General features: G+C 38.7%; 1 protein-coding gene across 1 annotated transcript; it reads left to right on the forward strand.

The window, feature by feature from the left end:
* The first annotated feature begins 1,694 nt into the window (after positions 1-1,694).
* On the forward strand, positions 1,695-8,659 carry LOC113455073 (mas-related G protein-coupled receptor member H-like). The gene is made up of 2 exons (XM_087928731.1): positions 1,695-2,515; positions 7,560-8,659. The coding sequence occupies exon 2, from the start codon at positions 7,603-7,605 to the stop codon at positions 8,545-8,547; it is 945 nt and encodes a 314-aa protein (XP_087784857.1). The 5' UTR covers positions 1,695-2,515; positions 7,560-7,602; the 3' UTR covers positions 8,548-8,659.
* The last annotated feature ends 6,841 nt before the right edge of the window (positions 8,660-15,500 follow it).

A 15,500-nucleotide genomic window follows, 5' to 3' on the forward strand; every position in this document is an offset into this window, starting at 1 on the left:
TGCCTGAGGTACAAAAGGAACAGAGCTGGCATCATGACATTGCAATGCATATTTCATCACTATGGCTTCATTGCGGTTAGAAAGGGAGGCTTACGGGAGAGTTTCTTCACCGGAAAGGTCACCTTAGTTCAAATGCCATATATTTGGACAAAGACTTGTTACAATCATTCTGGCCTTTGCCATATTTTCACTCATTTGAACAGCAAAAGTATAATAGATCTATCTATCTATCTATCTATCTATCTATCTATCATCTATCTCTATCTGTCTCAATCTATATATCTATATCTATATCGATATCTATTTATATTTATATCTATCTATCTATCTATCTATCTATCTATCTATCTATCTATCTATCTATCTATCATCTATCTCTATCTCTATATATATCTATATCTATATATATTTATATCTATCTATCTCTATATCTCTATATCTATCTATCTCTATCTGTCTCAATCTATATATCTATATCTATAGCTATAGCTATTTATATCTATCGATCTATCGATCTATCGATCATCTATCTATATCTATCTCAATCTATATATATCTATATCTATATATATTTATATCTATCTATCTATCTATCTATCTATCTATCTATCTATCTATCTATCTATCTATCTATCTATCTGTAGGTGTAGGTGTGTTTGGGTCTTTTCCCATGTAAGATTAAGAGTATCTTGGTGATGTTTCGGTGAGGTCCCACTCGCCATCCTCAGGCTGGTGCTTTCAGCTTCATGCCAGTGCAAGCAGTTTGTGATCGGAGCTGCTGGCTCTCTATAAATACTGGGGGGAGGGGCTGGTGTGCTGGGCTGATTGGCTGCGCTGCTGCTTCTTGATTGGTTGATGGAGTTGATGTTGGTATAATGGGCTGTGTGATGGCCTTGTGAGTTTTGTTGTGGAGATATCCTGGATCTTGTGCTGTAATCTCCTGGGTCGTTTGTTTTGTAGTGATTTTTTTTCCATTAGCCTCTCATGTTTTAACAGCTTGGGTAATGGGTTGTGCGATGGGCTTGCGAGTTCTTTTGTTGTGGTGTCCTGGGTCCTGCATTATAATCTCCTGGGTCGTTTGTGTTTTGATCTCTTTTCCATTAGCCTCCTGTGTTGTAATGGCGTGGGTAATGAGTTGTGTGATGACCTTGTGAGATTTATTGCTGTGGTATCCTTGGTCTTGGTGCTGTGATATCCTGGATCATTTGCTGTGTTGCAACTTCTTGTTCTTGTGGTGTAATTTCCTGAGTTTTTGGATGTGATATCCTGAGCGGGTGGCCGTGATGTAGCATTCTGGGTTTTAGTCTGGCTTCGAGTTTGGAGTCTGGGTCTGTGTTCTTGGCGTGTGTCAGATTGTTCGGTTTTAGGGTCGGGGATGTGACAGCTGGCAAAACAGCCATGGTCTGTTTTCTGGATGGTGGTTGTCCTTGGTTTATAGGATGGGCTTGGGCCTGGATCTGATGAGGGGGATTGGCGGTGGTGTCCTGTGTTATTTCGGGTCTGGTGTTGGTTTTCATGGCTGGGACTCGTTTGTTGGTGAGGGCTAGCTTCCAGATATCTGGTAGGCAGAATGTGTCATGCCGTCTATTCATGTTTTGGGGGTGTTTCTCTATCTCAATGGCTTCCCTAATTATTCTCTTGCTGGCGTGTTCAGTGTTGGATATTAATTTGGTTCCTTCGAAATTAATTTCATGTCCTGTGGCTTTAAGGCGCTGGAAGAGGGAGGAAGTATTTTCTTCTCTTCTGACCGCATTTTTGTGTTCTGCGATGCGTGCATTTATTCTCCTTTTGGTTTGTCCAATGTATGTGGCTGGGCAAGTGTTGTATGGTATTTCTTGAACTCCTTGGTTTTCTCACTGGATCTTGTCTTTGGGGTTTCTTAGGATGTTGGCTATTTTTTGGTCAGTGCCAAAGGCTGTCCTGATATTGTGTTTGTGGAGAATTTTGCTGATTTTGTCTGTGGTGCCTTTGATGTAGGGGAGGAGTGCGATACCGTTGTCTTATTCTGTGTCTTGGTTTTTTGGGGTATCTCTTTTCGGATTAGGTTGGTGATTGTGTTTCTTTGGAATCTGTTGGAAATTAATATATATATAATTTGAACTTATTATTGTTTGTTCTTATTATTCTGGTATTGGTGGCACCTGTCATTCTGATTAAAAAAAAGTGTATTGACAACCTTTCTTCTCTTAGCACACTTAACCTCATAATATTCATTGCTTTCAGAGATCACTGAAAAAAAAAGTTCCTCATTTCCAGGAATGATTTCAAAAAAGGATGCCCTCATCTCCCAACAGCTGGGCCCCCACCTCCCAGCTGTGGGTGTGTCTCTCATGCCCCACCTCTCCCAAACATACATAAAGTAATTCTGTAATATTTTCTCCTCAGAGATGAGAGAGTGGTCAAACCTCTTCTGAAGTCAGCATTGAGTTTAGGAAGAAAAACCTTGACATCTAGAAGAAAACCTTACAATAATCTAGAAGGAGACCTTTTTCTAGTAGTCTTCTTCAAAGAGAAGGTAAGACCTTCATAGAAAATTTTCTTATTAGTTGCTTTTTACATCTTCTGTCTGTAATCCTTCATCATATACAACCTCTCCTCCAAAGGATTTGATGGGGCTTCCTTGACTTCCTTCTGACCAAAATGTGTCAAAATAACCCTAAATTCTTTTGTTCGTATTAATTTATCGATCTTTCTATTACCGTTGCAATGATTCCCACTGTTGAAATCTAAATACTATCTATTCATCCTGGTAATAATGGTATGCTTCCATTGAATAAAGATGCTTAATGGAATAAATAATTAGATAAACCCATTATAAAACTGCTTCCTTATTTCCTAATATGCACAACAGAAATTTGTTTTGCTTTTCTATTTCATAATGTTTCTTCTTTTGTTTTTTCCACCTAATGGGGGGAAAAACCCATTTCATATTCACACTGTGGTTGTTTTAAACTCATGAAATCATCATTAACCATTCAAAGAATTTTACAAGCTTTGAATGAGTTCCTGTTAGTATATACATGTTATACATTTCTCTTTATAAACATATTAATGCATACTTTTTCTTTTTTATATACTGTTTTTATTTTTTAAGACAAACATATACAGACAAAAACATAAAAACATAAAACCATCTTCCAGTTATATACATACAGTGTGTCAGTTGATTACAAATCTTTTGTGCTATCCTTTCATAGTCCTTACTCACAAGTTGTAAAGGTTCTCAAACTGTCAATCTAACATATGCTTATATATTTATCAATTATTAATCATTCATTTGACTAAACTATTATTCCATCATTTCATATGAGATATTCTAGATTCTATTATGAATTTATATTATACATTCATCCAAAGGTTATATATTTTGTATTGTATTCTACATCAATCTATTAATCTTCTATTACAAAACTTCCTAGTTTATTTCATTGCCATGTCTTTTTATCTGACCTTTGATAAAATAAGTCCCATATCATATAAAATTGTTTATCTTCTTGTTCTCTAATTTCAAGTATCAGTGTACTCATTTCAGCACAGTCCATAATTTTCTTAACAACTTCCTCCTGCATAGGTATTTTTTCATTTTTCCAATTCTTAGCAAATACAATTCTAGCCACTGTTAAAACATTTACAATCAAATATATCAATTCTTTATTGTATATTTCCAGTATAATTCCCAATAAAAAGATCTCTGGTTTAAAGTCTATGTGTTGTTTTATCATTTTTTTCAATCACGTGTGGATTTTAGTCCAATATCTTTTTGCATCTGAACATGTCCACCACACATGGTAGTATGAACCAGGTATCTGATGACATTTCCAACATTTATCCGATTTATTCTTAAACATTCTTGCAAGTCTCATCGAGGGTAGATGCCACCTGTAAAACATCTTATACAAAGTTTCTTTATAAGCAGTTGACATTGACATTTTATAGTTTTGAGATCATAATTTTTGCCATTTCTCTAAGTCAATCCCATATCCAAAAATTTTCCCCCAAGCAATCATCATTTCTTTAACTTGTTTCTCCTCTAAATCAAATTCTAGTAAATGTCTATAAAGTTTTTTAATCATCTTTTCATCAGTACCTATCAAGATTTTATCTAAATCAGACAACTTATCATAGAAACCTTTTGTTTTAAAATCTTTATCAAATCTAGATTGTATTTGTACATATGAAAACCAATTCATCTTTATACCTTGTTCTTCCAATGCTTACATGGATTTAAGTTCAGCCTTTTCATTCAATATCTCACCATATCTAACTGTTTGTTCCTTTTTATATGTTATTGGATAAGAAAAAGCTTCGATAGTAGATATCCATAATGGAATTTTAAAATAATATTGCTTTTTTATCTTCTCCCAGTTTAAAAACAATGCCTCTTGAATATAATGTCTTCTAAAATACCCCTGTGTTTTAGTTCCCTTTTACCAGAGGAAAGCAATGCATATTTTTCTTGATGTAGATAGTCTTCCAGGCAGTACTCCAAATAGATTTTTTTTTAGCTTTAGTACCTAAATGCCAACTCCAAACTTTTCCTCCTTCTTAACTTCTGAATTTTTGTCCTTGTTCCTAATTTCTGTTTTTTTTTTAAAAAAAAAAGACTGACAGCATTGTAAACACCCTTATTTTTTCATGCTTTTCTATCACCAAGAAACCTGGCTATCTCACTAAAGAGAAACCCTGATGGCTTAATTACTCTACCAAGCAGGTCCTCAATGTAAATATTGTGCAAACCATAAGCCAACGATTTGAATCCAAACTTTTGGGCACAGATATCATTCTAAATCAAAATATAAGCTTCGACTGAATGATTAGATTAGATAACCATTTGTCTGAAGTGGTGTAGGGTTTCCTGTCTAAGCAGGGAGTTGGACTAGAAGACCTCCAAGGTCCCTTCCAACTCTGTTATTCTAAATCATTAATGGAAGAGAAACGTTACCGCATTTTGCCTGGAGAACCGAGTGGTGATGATGATGGATTTTGCTTAGTTAGTTAATCTGCAATGGGTGCTGCAGATATTTTTACAACCGGGGCTTATGGTTCTTAAAAATGAGCAATTGTTGGGAAAAACCCCAATGAAAACATCAAGGAAAAGTTTCATTTTTAAGAATCAAATGAGGATATTTGACCCTGGACAGACCCTCTTTGGATAGAACAGAGAAAATGATTGCAGTGATTTGTGGTAGCTGTTGTAGACTGTTTACAAGTTAAATACATTAATAGGTTGTTAACAGAGGGGTTTGAAGTTTAATTCTGCTGTTGGTTCACCTGTTAACTACCCTGTTTTATATACAGTAGATAGAGGAGGTCATATTGGCTCAAATAGATACATAGCATTTTACAAAGTTTGGTCCAGCTTCGTAAGGGGAAATTATTTTTGCTGCAATACATTTAAGAGCATTCAGCTAGGGGGACAATATATCTAATCCTTCCTACATTGGCACAATCAATTGTGCCAATGTAGGAAGGAATAGATATATTGTCCCCCTAGCTGAATGCTCTTAAATGTATTGCAGCAATAATAATTTCAGAGATTGCTATCAAAAGTTCCTCATTTCCTGACAAGGATGATCTCGAAAAAAGATATGCTTATTTCCTAGCAGTTGTGCACTCAGCTCTTCCAGAGGTGGGTGTGTTGCTTTTACACCAACTTTCCTGAACATATATAAAGCAATTATGTAGAATTTTTCAGATATGCATGAGTGGTCACAGTTCCTTTGAAACCAGAATTAAGATTAAAAGAAAAAAACTTGCCATTAAGAATAAGAATTGCATCGATCTAAAAGGAGATTTTCTAGTAGTCATCTTCAAAGAGAAGGTAAGACATTCTTACAAAAAAAAAAAAAAAAAACCTTGTTATTAAATTCTCCTCTATCTATCATCCTTCATTATATATACAGCTTTGTCTCCAAAGAATTCGATGGAGCCACTTTGAATACCTTCTGATTAAAATGTATCAAAATAAACTAAATGCTTTTGTTTGTATTCATCTGTCATCTTCCCTTTGTATTAGCTCTGTAGTGATGCCAATTATTGAAGTCTGAATATTATCCTGTTCATCCTGGTAATATTTAGAATAGAATAGAATAGAATAGAATAGAATAGAATAGAATAGAATAGAATAGAATAGAATAGAATAGAATAGAATAGAATAGAATTCTTTATTGGACAAATGTGATTGGACACACAAGGAATTTGTCTTGGTGCATATGGTCTCAGTGTACATACAAGAAAAGATACATTCATCAAGAATCAAGAACCATAAGGCACAACACTTAATAATAGTCATAGGGTATAATAAGCAATAAAATCAATATAAGTCAATATAAATCGTAAGGATACAAGCAACAAGATTACACTCATACAGTCAAAAGTGGGAGGGGATGGGTGATAAGGAGGGATGAGAAGATTAATAGTAGTGCAGACTTTGTAAATAGTTGAACAGTGTTGAGCGAATTATTTGTTTAGCAGAGTGATGGCTTTTGGGAAAAAACTGTCCTTGTGTCTAGTTGTTCTTGTGTGCAGTGCTCTATAGCATTGTTTTGAGGAAGGAGTTGAAACAGTTTATGTCCAGGATGTGAGGGGTCTGTAAATATTTTCACAGCCCTCTTTTTGACTTGTGCAGTATACAGGTCCATGCAGTATATTTCCAATACTTCCACTGAATACAAGTGCTTTGTGGAATAATTAGCCTGATGAGATAAACTCTTTACAATATTGCAGCCTTGTTTCCTAATATGTAGAGTGACTATAGGTTTTTCTTGATTATTTCCTACCATTTCTTTTTCTTACCTCAGATCCCATCAACCCCATTTCATATTCAGACTGAAATTGCTTTTTAACCCATGCAATCCATGAGGATGGTGATAATCATCATCATCATGGTGCAAAAATTTTACATGTTTTGAGTGAGCTTCTGCTCATGTACACATTCTGTATGTGATTCATTTTGATTAGTAAAATACAATTTTTGGTCCTATTCCATACATCAAATTCAGAAGCTTAGAGCATTTCATTTTTATTTTGTATATTCTTTCCCATTTTTTTTAGTTTAACAAAACCAAATTACCTTCCTTCCTTCCCATTCATTAATCCATGTGGCTTACTATTTAAAGTCACAATATGAATTGGAAATCTTCCATATTTCATGAGTACACCCAGGGGTGGGATTCAGCCAGTTTGCATCACTTTGGGAGAACCAGTTGTTAACTTTCTGAGCAGTTTGGTGAACTGGTTGTTGGAAGAAATCATTAGGGCAGAGAACCGGTTGTTAAATTATTTGAATCCCACCACAGAGTAACACCAGATAGGACCCTAGATGATCCATAGATGGAAGATGACTTCCAATACATCATTGCCTTGATGAATCAAGATTTTCACATTACACTTTTTAATCAGAAAAGCAAGTCCAGATCATCACCCTTATTTCAACCATACAGACCGAGTCCTTGCATGCTTAATGGTGAGGACAGGACTGCTAATCTAGAGACTACCTTGCAATATGCAGTTTTAGAGACTAAGACTAATGCAAAACAGTTTCTCTTTTGTTCCAACAGGAGTATCTGCAGCCTGAGAAGGAAGAGAAAAGACTGGAGCATTATGGATACGACATCCCCCTCTCCTTTCATTGTCTCAACACAAATCATTGCAACATCCGCTGGCAAAAACAGAACCTGCTATGATTCCGGCATAAAGGAAGAAGTGCTTGTTTATGCAATCTTCACTATACTTTTTTGTGTATTGGGAATGTTGGGCAATGGCCTTGTGATCTGGTTGCTGGGCTCCTCCGTTAAGAGGAACACTTTTGCCATTTATATTATCAACCTCTCTGTTGCAGACTTTGGTTTTCTCACCTTTGAGCTGATTATCGAAATCCACTGGCTTTTCACACATTTGTATTGTGACTTTCCCTACGAACTCTTCCAAACAGGCCTGCTGTTAATGTACAGTACAGGGCAATTTTTCCTGACAGTCATCAGCATTGACAGGTGTGTTTCGGTCCTCTTCCCAATTTGGTATCGATGCCACCGGCCGGTGTATATGTTCACTGTTGTGTGTGTTGTCATCTGGGCCGTTTCCTTCATCCTCTCTTCAATTCATTTCACAATTATAGCAGTGGACGGATTTGGAAACAGTTATACTCTGATGTATCAATTCATCATTAATGCTGTGCTTTGTCTCCCACTGATGACCATCTCCAGTGTCACCTTGTTTATCAAAATCTGCTTCATATCCAAAAGCCAAAGGCGAAGGAAGCTTTTGACAGCTGTCTTGCTCACACTTTTCTTCTTTTTAGTCCTGGCTTTTCCACTAAATGTCTTTTATTTTATCCAGTATTTTTCAACGTATATACATCCCAACCTTCTACATTATGGCTACTTATGTACCTGCATCAACAGCAGCATTAACCCTCTGATCTATTATCTAGTGGGGAGACAGAAGGGTAAAACTCAGAGAAGCATCAAGGACTTGCTTCAGAAAGTTTTCAAGGAGGAAGAAAATTGTACTAATCAAATGGAAACTTCAGAAGGTGCCACAATCTGAACTCCTTAATTTCACCATTGTCATCCATACAAAATAATCATTTCTTTCCAAGCAAGCCCATAATTTATTTATTTTTATTTAATTGACACTGATCTCTCTACTGATTAATGTGTGCGTGAATCCACAATTTGTGCAGACAATTATCTTTGTGCAATATCAAAACATTTCTCAAGTAACCTGTTTACCTAGTATCTCCAATCTGATGATAATTAGCTTGTTTTAGTTCAGCTGTCCCTGACTTGAGTGGCCTTCAATTCTATCTTTGAACTTCGAGGTCTAACCTGTAGGATCATTGTTAAGAATTTAAGTGGACATTCACATTTTTGAAGGCATTCATCATTGAAAGGCCAAGCCAAGGATGGACACAGGTAGCCTTCAAAATGTCTTAGGTTCTCTCAGGCATATGACCAATGTTGAAGGATAATGGAATTCTAGTTCAGTGTTATCTGGGGAATCCTATATATCTCCATAAGGCCAGGATTCATCAAATCCACTGTATCAAAAGAAGACAACTGATACAACAATTATGAAATCACATTGAAATGGAAAAAGTTGTATGATTCCAGCAGAAAAGAATCAAACTGAAAACATTTTAATATTTATAAATATTAATGGTAATATTTATAAACTGGCCTCTCTTCCTCCATATGTGTGTATTTATGTGTGTGTATGTATGTATATTTGTTTTCTGAGGTTTTCGTGGGTATTTGTATGTGGATCTTTGGTTATTCAGGTTTTCTCCCGCGTAAGATTGGAAGTATCTAGGCAATGTTTTGATGAAGTCTCATTCATCATCTTCAGCCTTGTGTCTTCGGCTTTGTGCTTCTCGGAGTAATGTGAGCTTGCAGCTGCTTTCTCCTATTAACTGCTAGTGGGGGTGTGACTTGTTTGGGTGGGGGCTTGGCTGTGTTCTGATTGGGTGGGGATGTGTTCTCATTGGTTGGGGGTTTGGCTGTGTTCTTATTGGTTGGGGGTTTGGCTGTGTTCTGATTGGTTGAGGGTGTGTTTTTTACGTGGGAGAAAACCCGAATAACCAACGATCCATATATATATGTATGTATGTATGGTATTCAGCTTTGTTCGAGTATTTTCCCACATCATTATAGTTGTGCTTCTAAAGTTGTAGCAACGTTTTTGGCAGAATCTCATCTGCCATCATCAGGCTTCTGTATTGTGTTCATCTGTGAGTCAGACTTTTTCAGACTTACACCCGAACAAAGCTGAATATCATACATGTAAGTACCCACGAAAACTTAAGAAAACACACAAACACACACACACACACACACACACACACACACACACACACACACACACACACATATATATATATATATATATATATATATATATATATATATATATATATATATATATTTTCTGAGGTTCTCGGGTATTTATATGTGGATCTTTGGTTGTTCGGGTTTTCTCCCGCGTAAGATTCGAAGTATCTAGGCAACGTTTCGATGAAGTCTCATTCATCATCTTCAGGCTTCTGTCTCCGGCTCTGTGCTTCTCAGAGTAATGTGAGATTGCAGCTGCTTCCTCCTTTTAACTGCCAGTGGGGGTGGGACTTGATTGGGTGGGGGCTTGGCTGTGTTCTGATTGGGTGGGGGTGTGTTCTCATTGGTAGGGGGTTTGGCTGTGTTCTGATTGGTTGGGGGGTTATATATATATATATGTTTTCTGAGGAAATATATATATATATATTTCTTGTACATAAGTAGTTTCATATTACTGAGGGGAGAGTCAGAAGCAACTGAAAATAAAACAATTATTTATTTATTTTATTTATTTATTTGATTTGTCAATTGCTTACAAGATAATAGGTATAAGTATAAACATGAGTAAGAATACAGGAAATAGGTACGAATAAATGGGAACCATAAGACAGGAAGGGTAGGCACGATTGTGCACTTATGCACACCCCTTACAGACCTCTTAGGAATGGGGTGAGGTCAATAGTGGATAGTTTGAGGTTAATGGTTAGAGGATCCAACAACAGAGTCAGGTAGTGCATTCCAGGCACTGACCACTCTGTTGCTGAAGTCGTACTTTCTGCAATCAAGTTTGAAGCGGTTTACATTGAGTTTGCATCTGTTGTGTGCTCTTGTATTGTTGCGGTTGAAGCTGAAGTAGTCATTGACTGTTAGGACATTGTAGCAGATAATTTTGTGTATTATACTTAAGTCCAACTGTAGGTGGCGTAGTTCAAGATTGTACAAACCCAAAATTTCAAGCCTGGTGATATAAGATATTCTGTTGCGAGCAGAGGAATGTAGTACTCTTCTCATGAAATATTTCTGGATGTTATATAATTTTTATTGAAGGGAAAAAATAACATTATGTATTCACTGTACTCTCCCTAAAGAGCTAATGACAAAGCATGGAGGAACTCTGAATTTTTTTGGCTTCCTTATGAATGTGTATTTTTATTTTAGAGAAAAATAATCTGTGTGGTTTGCTGGCTGTGGTTTTAAAAAGTAAATTTCTTTCTTCTGCAACTATGCTATAACTGTCCATAAAGACAATTTGAAAACTTCAAATAGTGCAGGAAGGAGATGTGACAGCCAGTATGCATTCTGATTTTATTATGTTTATTGTATCATAATTTCAATGGCTGCCTGCTTAGTTTAAGAGGAAACTTCTGGATGTTAAATTACTAAATGGTTCTGGGTTCACATCTCTAAGAAAGCCTCTGCTCTCACATCTACAACAGAAGGACCTTTGCCTCTCTTGGGAAATAAAGGAAACGTTCTGAGCTTTGTAGTTTCATATTTTAAATTCATTTAAAACCTCTTGGAATTTCTGGCTACCATCACAGATTTGGTGTTGTTTCTGCTCTGAGAATTCTTATCTGCAAATAGTTCCTTTTTGCTTTGATGAGTCTCAGGATGAGGTCATAAGATTCTACGATTTTGTACAAATCAGAAGCAATTCAGCAATTCTGTGGAGCTATCTTCTCTAAACTCTTTTTGGAAAAAAAAAACACCAGTCAAAGTAGATTGGCTAAGAATAAAACGGTAAAGTGAGTTGAAACCCAGTGTAAGGCAGGGAGTGCAGGCCAGATATACAGATGTATCCTCCGCTTGAGCTAACTGCAGAGCTGGAGCAGAGGGCATGGTGTAGTTTTTGTTTCATAGATGGGATACAGAAAATGTCAACACTGCTAATTCCTATTTAATAGTCACAAGAATTGGAGAGGTGGTCCCATGGGAATCCAATCTCTAAGTTGGATGGGAAGCTATACTGTATATCTTTAGATAGATGATATTCAGATAGATGGGGGGTGGGGGGAGAAAGAAGGAGAGAGAGGGAGAGTGAGGCCAGCCAGATGGATGGATGGATGGATAGATAGATAGATAGATAGATAGATAGATAGATAGATAGATAGATAGATAGATAGATAGATAGATAGATAGATAGATAGATAGATAGATAGATAGATAGATAGATAGATAGATAGAGAGAGAGAGAGAGGTAGATAGATAGATAGATAGATAGATAGATAGATAGATAGATAGATAGATAGATAGATAGATAGATAGATAGATAGATAGATAGATAGATAGATAGATGATAGATAGATAGATAGATAGATGATAGAGAGATGATAGATAGATAGGTAGGTAGGTAGATAGATAGATAGGTAGGTAGGTAGGTAGGTAGAGGTAGAGGTAGAGAGAAAGATAGATAGATAGATAGATAGATAGATAGATAGATAGATAGATAGATAGATAATAGATAGATGATAGATGATAGAGAGAGAGAGAGGTAGAGGTAGAGATAGATAGATAGATAGATAGATAGATAGATAGATAGATAGATAGATAGATAGATAGATAGATAATAGATAGATGATAGATGATAGAGAGAGAGAGAGGTAGAGGTAGAGGTAGAGATAGATAGATAGATAGATAGATAGATAGATAGATAGATAGATAGATAGCTGCCCTAGAAGAGAGAGGATGACTCACACTCCAGTCAACCCTTCTCCACTCTCCTATCATCGGGTAGGAGATAGAGAAGCATAGCCAGCCACACCAACAGGCTGAAGAACAGTTTCTACCCGTGGGCTGTCAGACCTCTGAATGGAAAATAACTTCATGTCAACATAGTATGACAGACTTGTGGGGCTGGCGGGTTGTACAACAAGGTCACATAGTGTAATAAGATTGGTTCTGGGTTAGGGACTTCTGTCCCTACTGTGAGTTTTGTGTGTGGGGGGTTGAACGAAGGGAGGCTCTCATTATATACATGTTTTACTCTGACAATAAAGGTAACAACAACAAGAACAACAACAACAACAACAACAATAATAATAATAATAATAATAATAATAATAATAATAATAATAATAAAATAATAATGACTGGCCAGATGGCTGGCCAGATGTCCAGTTGTCCAGATACTGTGTTTCTCACAAAATAAGGTTGAGCCTTATTTTTATTTTTTTTTGACTCCTGAAAAAACGGCTAGGCTGTCTTTTCATGGGTGACTTAATTCCCCCCCTTGCATCCTCAGGCGGGTAGACGGTGACAGCTTGGATGTTAACTTTGGCGTTGGTGGGGCACTTCGTATCAGGAGACCTTCCGCCACCATTGCTTTCCCTTCTCCCCATGCTGCTGTGGTGTTTAGAGCAACGCTGTGGCATTTAGCGCAGCCATGCTCCGCCAGCCAGGGCTCCTCCCTGCAACCGGACCCCGGCAGAGACACTCAGCTTCAGGCACTCCTGTCACCACCTTCCCTTCACCTTCAAAGGCAAAGCCAATTCTTTTAAAAATGATGCCCTACTACCGGTATGACAAAGCCTCCCCTGCCCAAGAGGGCAGCCCAACCCCACTTGGGGAGGCGAATCTCCCAGGGCGGCAGCACAGGATTGGCCCATCCCGGGAGAAGCGTCCAGCTGCCATCCCTGCCTGGCGCCAGGCAGAGTGCAAAGAGCTTCACCTGGGGCGCCCAGCGCACCTGACAGTCAGGTCCTCCTGCCCACCGGTGGAGCTCTCGCCAAGGCAGCAAGTGCCTCCCTGCCAGGCACTCCACTCATCCCGCCAGGGCCGCACTGGAGCCATGTGGGCTGGGCAGAGCCGGGAAAGCGAGCCGCGGGTGCATGCCCGCCTGCCAAGCGAAAGAGTAGAGCCAACCCAAGCTTGGCTTCCTTCCCAAGTCCCTCCAGCCTGAACCCGAAGGGGCCACCAGGAGAGGCCGCCTGAGGCAGTGATAGCACCCACCCATCCATGGAGAGGGAGGCAAGGCGATGGCCTGCGCCACGTCCTCCTCTGAGCTGAACCCCACCGAGTGAGCGCCTCTGGCCAGGGAAGGAGCGCTGCCATCACCTCACCTCCCTGTCCACGGATGGGCAGGTGCTACCACTGCCTCGGGCAGCCTCTCCCGGTGGCCCCTTCAAGGTCATGCTGGAGGGACTTGGAAAGGAAGCCAAGCTCGGATCGGCCCGGTTCTTTTGCTTGGCAGGCAGGCGTGCACCCACAGCTCACTTTCCCGGCTCTGCCCAGCCCGCCTGGCTCCAGCACAGCCCTAGCAGGATGAGCAGAGGGCCCGGAGGGGAGGCACTCGCTGCCTTGGCCAGAGCTCTGTCACTGGGCAGGAGGACCCACCTGTCAGGTGTGCTGGGCACCACAGGTGAAGCTCTCCACTCTCTGCCTGGCGCTAGGCAGGGATGGCAGCTGGGCGCTTCTCCCGGGGTGGGCCGATCCTGTGCTGCGGCCCCGGGAGATTCACCTCCCCACATGGGGTTGGGCTGCCCTCTCAAGCAGGGGAGGCTTTATAAGTGAATGCAAATTCATGTTGTGATTATGAAAATTCATGTTGTGATTTGCCGCCAGGCATTCACTCTTATTTCAGAATAGGGCTATGATTATGATTATTTTGTGGCTTAATTCACATGTACATAAACCGGTCAGTATGACTGACAGCCCTGGAATTTGTATGTGTTTACCAGGTGAGAATCTTCTTATATTTGTCTCTTTTTCCCTCATTGCACTTCTAAACCTCTAGTTTGGATAAAAACCATGCAACAATATTTAAAAAGAGAGACATGAATACTCAGCTTTACTTTGGTTTACAGGTTAATGTTTTTCCCCAGTATACAAGTTAAATATACAAAACCCCAACACAATTGGAACTGTAGTGGAAAACCACAATTTCATACCGCACTTGAGGTTAACTCCTCATCCAGGAGTTCACCTCATTCTCGCACCAAAGACACTCTAAAGTTTTCCTGCCAAAAATCTGACAGAAGGTTCCCCTTATTTTTCCTGGGCAGATTAGGCAGGTTGATGATTTAAAGAGCCAGCTGCAATCTGCTACAAATGGACAAAGAATGAAGTTCAGGGATAGATAGGTGGATGGATGGATGGATAGATGGATGGATGGATGATAGATAGATAGATAGATAGATAGATAGATAGATAGATAGATAGATAGATAGATCGATCTCAGAGGTGATATTCAGCAGGTTCCAACCAGTTCTGGAGAACCGGTAGCGGAAATTTTGAGTAGTTCAGAGAACAAGAAAATTCCACTCTGATTGGGCATTTTACAGTATTCTTCTTCTACCACATCCACCAAGCCACACCCACAGAACTGATAGTTTTAAAAAATGAATCCAAATAGGTGGGTAAGTAGGTAGGTTGATAGATAGGTAGGCTAGATAGATGATAGAAAGAATGAAAGTGATAAATGAGAGATGAAGGAGAGATGATTAGGTATGTAGATAGGTAGGTAGGTAGGTAGATGATAGATAGATAGATAGATAGATAGATAGATAGATAGATAGATAGATAGATAGATAAATAGATAGATAGATGTTAAAATGGAATGCCAAAAATAATCTTCTAGAAAGGGTTTCTCAACCAAAGCAAACAGGTTTATGATCTGTGTACTCCTAGAATTTCACAGCCAGACAGTTCACGTATCTTAAAATGTTGAGGGAG

This window comes from Pseudonaja textilis, chromosome 3 (genome assembly GCF_049901715.1).
Source record: "Pseudonaja textilis isolate UNSWEBS1 chromosome 3, rPseTex1.2, whole genome shotgun sequence".
In the NCBI taxonomy this organism is placed as follows: domain Eukaryota; kingdom Metazoa; phylum Chordata; class Lepidosauria; order Squamata; family Elapidae; genus Pseudonaja; species Pseudonaja textilis.

Excerpts from the sequence above, each read along its gene's own strand:
- LOC113455073 (XM_087928731.1), top strand. The coding sequence starts at position 7,603 with ATGGATACGACATCCCCCTCTCCTTTCATTGTCTCAACACAAATCATT.